Raw genomic sequence first — 7,317 nt, 5'->3', positions numbered from 1 at the left:
CCCCCGCCCCACCCAGCTCACGCCTCCCCTCTCTCCTTCAGCTGGAAAAACCACCGGAAAAGGAAGAGGACCATGCCCCGGAATTCATCAAAGTCAGGGAGAACCTACGGAGAATCACCACGCTGTCGAGTGAAGAGCGGGTGCTGTAGAGCTGGCTGGGGGGGGTCCGGCCCCCCGCAGCCCTCCCCCGGCCCCCACACCCTCCTCCAGCCCTTCTGTATCTGGCAGCCCTGAGCCCCAGGTTTGGGGACATCTGCTGCGTTCATGCTTGCTCCTGTAAACTGCGCTGTCCCAGAGGCCCTGCCTATCCCTCCCCCGCACCCCCAGGAGCTGGGGGTCCCGAAGCTCACAGGAGTTTCCTTCTGAGCACTCACCCCTCCTGCCCCAAGAGGAAGCCACCTGGGAAAACTTTCACAGGGCACCTCCCTGGCCCGACAGCCCTCCATTCTGCCCAGGCCCCATGGGACCCTGAGTCTCTGGGCAGCTCCACTCGCAGGTCTCAGAGAACTTCCCTGCCCGCGGTTTCACCTGCAGCCAGGAGTGAGGCAACTAGCGGAGCATCTCAGGACACCTGTCTTGAAAGCCAACCAAGGGGAGAAGGTTCAAGTGCAGTTGTCCCTGGTGAGGAAGGGCAGGGCAGCCCACAGGTGGCCTGGTGGCTCCCACCATGGCAGGTGGGAAGGGTGGTAACAAAGACAACTGCTTAGAGTTTGCCAGCCTCCCCCACCCCCCTTCTCCCCGGTCCCCTGGTTCAGGCTCGTAAGCACTCCCAGCCAGGGCTTCAGCCTTCCTGCTCCCAGGTCTGCAGCATGCTGCCCAGGCTCCATCCTGCCTTCGACTCACTGGGGTCTTGTTAAATTCCGGCTTCTGCGTCCGCAGCTCTGGGGTGGGGCTGAGAGTCTGCATTCCCATCAAGCTCTGGGGCCACACTGAGCAGCAAGGCCGGAGCGCCAGGGGTGCTAAATATTGGAAACGTCACCCCTGAAGCCAACCTGCCCCCGCAAGTCCCTCGGGCCTGTGCCCTGGGGTTCCCCCTTCCCCTGCAGCCTTCAGGGCTCTCTGTGTCCAGCCCAACCAGGGCCCCAGGCCCGAGCAGACTTAAAGCCTAGCCGGTCGTTCCAGATTTATGACAGATTCTCACCAGACATCTCACAGTCCAGGACCTCCAATCTGCATTTCCACCGCACTGTTGTGGTGCAATTCTAGCCAAAAAATACATTTTTTTTTTTTTTTACCTAAAACCCATGGAGAGCATGTACACAGTGGTTTCCAATAGGTTTCTGGAACTAGAAACAGTGATTGCCGACCCCACTGCCACCCTCGCGGCCTGGCCCCTGTGAGTCCCCATTTTCAGCCTCTGGACCTGAGACCCACCCTCCTTGGCTTCTGTGCCCCCTGCCCTCGCGGGGCAGCTCCAGGGACCTCACCCACGGCCTCCCCAAAGCCCTCCCACGCAAGACCAAATGGTTTCACCTTTTGCTCCCATTTTTCAAGACTTAAAGAATAAACCAGGCCTGTTGCTTTCTCCCCTGAAGAGCAAACCCTGCCTCTGGCTTTGTAAGCCCACCATTTATGGGGAGCATTTCTTTGCACCCAGAGACAGCTGCCATGGCGATGCCCTGGATGCTTGGCCAACGGTGGGACCTGCAGGAGAGAGGCCATCCCGGTCTCACTCCTGACTGTGTGCTCTGAGGGTAACCGAAATGTGGATAGCGACAGGCTGCGTGTGTGCATGGGTGTGCGCGCGTGCGTGCATGGGTGTGCGTGTGCGCGTGCATGGGTGTGTGCATGCATGGGTGTGCATGGGTGTGTGCGCATGTTTGCATGGGTGTGTGTGTGTGTGTGCAGTCCAGCTCTAAAAGGCTCACGGAAGTGGCTGTCCTCGCGAGGATGCGGTACCGCTGTTTAAATGTCTGCCAGGGGAGGGGATGCTCAAGACCCACCCTCCCTCATAAAGGCCGCTGCTCCCCCCGAGAAGCCACCTCGGGCCGATGTGTTGTTCAGATGGGAAGAGAAGCAGGAGGGGGTGTCTAGCCTGGAATAGATAGGCCCCTTAGATTTCACTCAGGTGTTGCCAGGGCTGCTCCAGGGAGGCGGCAAGGCACGGAGACAAAGGCCCCAGAAGTAGAAGGGACCTCCAGTCCCTCTGGCCCAGTGGAGCCCGGGGGACACCCCTGTTCACTCCCCAGTGGTCAGTCCCAACGCCTCTCTAGTCACCTCCACTGTTGAGAACCATCAGATCCTCCCTGTTCCAGCCCCTTCGCAGCTTGGGGTGAGCACGTGCCCAGGGATAGGCAGTGACATGTAAGAGGAAGTCACAGGAACTTCTGGGAAAGCTGATGCTCTTCTGATAAAAGAGACAGACATGGGTCCCAGCTTCTTCCTGCCTTGATGGGGGATGTGATGCCTGGAGCCGCAGCAGCCCTCTCGCTACAAAGAGAAAAAGGCCAAGAGAATCTCAAAGACTTTGACCTTATCGTCATTGGACCAAGCCAATGCCTGCAACCTTCCTCCTACAGAACTCTTGTAAAGAGAAATAAAGCCCTCTTTGGTTAAGCCATCGTGGCCAGTCTCTGTTATTTGTGGACAAAAATATTCCTGACACAGAAAGCCAGCCTGCTGCCCAGAACTACCTGCAGACTAGAATGCAGACCCAGCTCCCTCTTCCCACCAGAAACCTGTTGGGTCCAGACCCCCAGCAGCAGTACCGGGCCTGCCCTTCCACACTTCCTCCTCATGGCCTACAGGCTCCGAGCATCGACACCACGAATCCCCACACCATTCAGTCCTAGCAAGTATCTGCTGAGTGCCTGCCCTGTGCCGGGAAGCAGGCCGCGTGCTGGGGGTGCGGTGGGAAATGAAACATCTGGGACACTGGGGTGGCCCCCTCTGAACCGGTCTCCCTGTTTCTGTCCCTGCCCTACGCACAGTCTGTTCTCGACAGAGCGGCCAAATGACCCTGTTAAAAGTCTAAGGCAGATCTTACCCTTCCTCTGCAGAGCCCTCCACGGCTCCCAGTAGAGCCCTTCCCGTGACGGAGAAGGCCCCATGTCCACTCCCTCTTCACCTGTGGCCTGTTTCCCCCCTGCCCCCCCCTCACTCACGCAGCTCTCCAGCCTGGACTCCTCATACCCACCAAGCATGCCCCACCTCAGTGCCTTTCCACCTGCTAGTCCCTGGCCAGTAGTGCCCTTCCCCCGGGGAGCCACGCAGCCTGCTCTTGCTAAACAATGTCCTCCTCGGTCACTCCATCTAAAACCTCAACATCCACACATTCCCTTCCCCCTCCCCCCTGCCTTGTTTTCCCTCCTCACCATTTATCACCATCTAACGTTATGTGTCTCACTTGCTGATCGAGTGTCTCTCCTAACAATAATGTCAGCACCGTGAGGACAGAGACTAGTCTGTCTTGTTCACTGCTGATTCCCCAATGGCCTCCCCCCTACCCTCCCCCCCACCTTGGCCAGCAGGTGGCTCGGCTCAGGTAAACCTGGCAAAGTGGCTCCAGGGACCAGAATCACAGATCATTCCACTTCCGGCTTTGAGAAAAGGCCATGGGCCAAATAGGGCACAGGGCACCCAGCAGGTGCTCCATAAATGTTTGTTGAATCATTGCGAATCCCTTTCTTCCCTCCCGGAGCCTCTTCCCAGGGCCAGCCCTTCCCATCCCCATCCCCCACTGCCTCCTGCCTCCACAGTTTTGACCCTGCCCAGAGATGTCAGCTTGGTCCCGAAGCTTTCCTTTGTCAGGACACCGGGCCCTCTGGCATTTGTGCCCGCAGGACCCACATGGAGCTGGAGACCTTGGAGAAGGAGCCCCAGCGTCAGGCCTGCCCAAATGGAGGCCAAAGCAGCAAGCCCTGTGCTCACGGAGGCCACATTCCCTCCCGCCCACAGGACCACAAGCTGGGTTTGGGTTTGGGTTTGGGTTTGGGTTTGGGTTTGGGTTTGGAGGGCACCCTCTTCAAGGATGCACCAGCACCAAATACAGAGCCTGGAGGGAGGGGGGGCAAAGGGGCCTCCTCCCCCACCCCCTGTTCTGCAGTGTGTGCTCCTGGGGCCTCGCCAAACTCAATATTACATAATTCCTGGGCTATGAGGGCAGGGTCCCTGTCTGATGGTGCTCACTCTTACCAGTCCCAGCCCAGGGCTCTGTACACAGTAGGTGTTCAGAAAGGTTGCGAATGGGTGTCAGTAAAGATGACTGCATTTATGGAGGCCAGCAATGCCCCACCATGACAAGTCAGTGTCGTCATCACCCGTTGCCGATGAAGAAACCAAGGCTCAGGACAATTTAAATGAAGGGACCTGCGAGCAGTCACAGAGCAACGCCTGGGGAGGGGAGGCTCACGCCGAGCCAGCTGTCGGCACAGCCTGCCTTTCCCTGTGGACGCGGGCCTGGCTCTTAGACGCTCACCGGAGGCCCCTGTGCCATCCTGACCTTTGGCCACGAGATCCGAGAACCTGTTTCACCTTCCGAGTGTGATTTGTCCATCTCAGCTTAAGGGATTCACCTCCACCTATAAAAACAGACTGAGGCCAACTAGACCGACATGAATCCTGGGGTGAGGACCGTCTGCACACTGCCATGGCCCCACCCCTAATGGCACCCCCAACCCTCGAGGCCGGCAGTCTCTGAGTACAGCCAACAGGCCCGAATCTACCATCATGTGCCACTCTTGCCCCCTGCAGGACTGGACCTACGGCGAGCAGTGCCTAAAGGATTTGATGTGTCTGCCCCCCAAAGACCCACCAACGCCCCACCCCTTGCTCCCCAGGGCCTTGCCTTAAGGCGCCCCTTTCCTGGCTTCACGAGAACAGATCCTCATGCTTCCGGGATGAACTGCCCACATCTCAGCCTGTGGCAGCTATCTGAGTTGAGGGTCGCTGGCGCTCACCCAGAGAGGACGCGGGGCTGGCTTGTTTTCCAAAGCCGGCCCTCTCAGTCCGTGTGCCCATCTGCTCCCCAGAAAGAACTGCCCAGTCAGGGGCCCTGGCAACCCTCCTGGGCAACAGCCAACCCAGTGGGGCTCCCCACCCCTCTCCAAGGAAAGGCTTCCCATGGGACCGGGCACCTAACTCTCCCTTTTGGGTGCCTGACCTCACTTGGCTTGCCCTGGGGGAGGGCTAGTTCTGTGCCCAGGCCTGGAGTCCACCCCCAGCTCAGCCAGTCAGTATGTGTCACAAGCCGGCCAACTTGCTGGGCCCCATTTTCCGGACCTACTAGTGTGATGCAGGCAACGATATCTGTGTCTACTGAACCCTGAGTGTCTTGCCCGGGGGCTGGGCTGAATATATGAACTCTCTCATTTTCGCCCCCAGGACTGTCCTTGCCTCTATTTTACAGGTGAAAGATCCAGCGTTTAGAGAGGACAGCCCCTGCCCAAAGCACACAGTCAGCAGGTGTTGGAAGCCAGAGGGGAGCCCATGTCCGTCAGTCCGTCCGCCTGTCCACCTGCCCGCCCGCCCGCACATTTATCCTGGCAGCTTTGCCGGTGGGGGCTGTGGGAGGATGTTTTGCAAAGTGCCCACACTTCAGCTTTCCCATCTGCCCGTGTGCTCAGGCCCAGCAGCCTTCCCCCTCGTCCCTCCTTCCTCCTTCCCAGCCAGCAGGTGGCCTGGCCCACACCGACCTTGCAGAGTGAACCCCAGGGGCGAGGCTCCCAGCTCCATTCCCTCGCAGCTTTGACAAAAGACAGGGGCCAAATGGGGTGCAGGGGTCCACGTGCCTGCCCTTGGCCCAAGAAGTCCGGGAAGGAGCAAGATGGAGAGACACGTGCATCGAGCCCCCTCCGTGTGTCTGGCAGGTCCTGGAACGTGAGTGAATTGAGTGCCTAGCCCAGGGCCTGGCACATTTCAAGGGGTGGCAGTTCCTCCCCCCTCTTTCTGTCTCCCCTTTAAGGACATCTCCACAGGTGGCACAGGATGTCAGATTGGGGCGAGGCGGGGGGTGGGGGGTTGCGGCTCTGCCACTCGCCAGATGGGTGACCTTGGACAAGCTCCCTAACATCTCTGAGCTTCTTGTGCTGCATGAGGGTCCGATCGCACCAGCACCACTGGCTGTCGGGAGGACTCAGTCAACCAACACAATATTTGGCAAGAGCCAGGCGCACGGCCAGCGCTCAATACAAGTTAATCATCTTCCCGGTCCTCCGTTGTTTCACTCTGTCACATCGGCCAGGACCTGACCCCTCCACGCCCTGTTTCCACTTGGTTATCCCTCTTAGCCCCTAAGCTCACTGGTCATCCATCCCTTTCTCATGGCTGGTCGCCCCCGGCCCTCTGCCCTTCTCTCGGTCCCATACTTTCTCACACCCCACCCCTTCTCCATCCCCATACTATCTACTCCTTCTCCTGCCGTTTCAAAATGACTCCTGAGAATTCCTTGTCTGCTTTCATCCACCGAGGCCTCTCCAAGCCCAAGGAGGCCGAGAGCGCCTGTGTGGCCAGCATCCCCGTGGCTTCCTGGGCCCAACCCTCCTCTGCTCCCTTGGCGGCTTCCTGGCCCTTCCCCTTCGGCTGGGCCCTGTGACTAGTTCTGGTCGGTGGGATGAGGGAGGAAGGAGAATGAGGGTCCCTTCTGGGCTGGGGCATTGAGAAGCCCCAGGGGACCCTCCGTCTCTCTCTTCCCCAGCAGCACGTGCAGGAGCTTCCAGTTAAGGTGAAGGCGCCACAAGGCAGAGCAGCCTGGCTCGCCCAGTCCCCCCGTGAGGGCAGTTGTCCTGGGCTGTGGCACACCCGCCGCAGACGAGGCGTGAGAAAGAAGCAAACCTGTGCTCAGCCTTCCAGATCCGGGTGGTTCCGAACGCTAGACCCAAACCAAGGCCACGGGAGTCGCGGCGTTCCTGTCGTGAAAAGGGGTAATGTTCCAGGTGATGTTTTGAACAAGTAAATGGCATGGATGCTAATTTAACTCAATACGTAATTCATTCCAGTAAAATCATTAAAACACTGATAGGAACAAATGGGTGAAGATGGAGATGGATGTGGTCCTGTGAGTCAGGAAGATGGATTGATATTGTCCATATTAATCCAGGGAGATTGTCGTCTTTACTAGATTTTAAATCCCCAGGAGATACCTGAGACTTTGACAAATCAACTGTACTAATCAAGACTCTTTTGGTGGCGAGTAAAAGAAATCCAACTCAAACTGAATTTAAGAAGAAAAGGGAATTTCTACTTCAAAAGTATAAAGTCAAGCCTCAGATATGGCTGGATCCAGAACTCAAGGCATCAAGCTCTCGTTCTCTCTCTCTCTCTCTCTCTCTCTCTCTCTCTCTCTCTCTCTCTCTCTCGCGAGCTCTCTCTCTCTGGGGG

At 58.0% G+C, this 7,317-nt stretch overlaps 1 protein-coding gene across 2 annotated transcripts in view; it reads left to right on the top strand.

Annotated features, from left to right (window-relative positions):
- FAM107A (family with sequence similarity 107 member A) overlaps positions 1-1,541 on the top strand; it is an 18,481-nt gene extending 16,940 nt beyond the window's left edge. For both annotated transcript variants that reach the window (XM_006779130.2, XM_006779129.2), the window contains exon 4: positions 42-1,541. In XM_006779130.2, the coding sequence (XP_006779193.1) occupies positions 42-149 (108 nt within the window). In that variant the 3' untranslated portion in view covers positions 150-1,541. The remainder of the gene's footprint in view (positions 1-41) is intronic.
- Positions 1,542-7,317: the final 5,776 nt, after the last annotated feature.

The sequence above is a fragment of the Myotis davidii genome, unplaced genomic scaffold (genome assembly GCF_000327345.1).
Source record: "Myotis davidii unplaced genomic scaffold, ASM32734v1 scaffold189, whole genome shotgun sequence".
Lineage (NCBI taxonomy): Eukaryota > Metazoa > Chordata > Mammalia > Chiroptera > Vespertilionidae > Myotis > Myotis davidii.
This window is presented reverse-complemented; position numbering and strand designations above follow the sequence as displayed.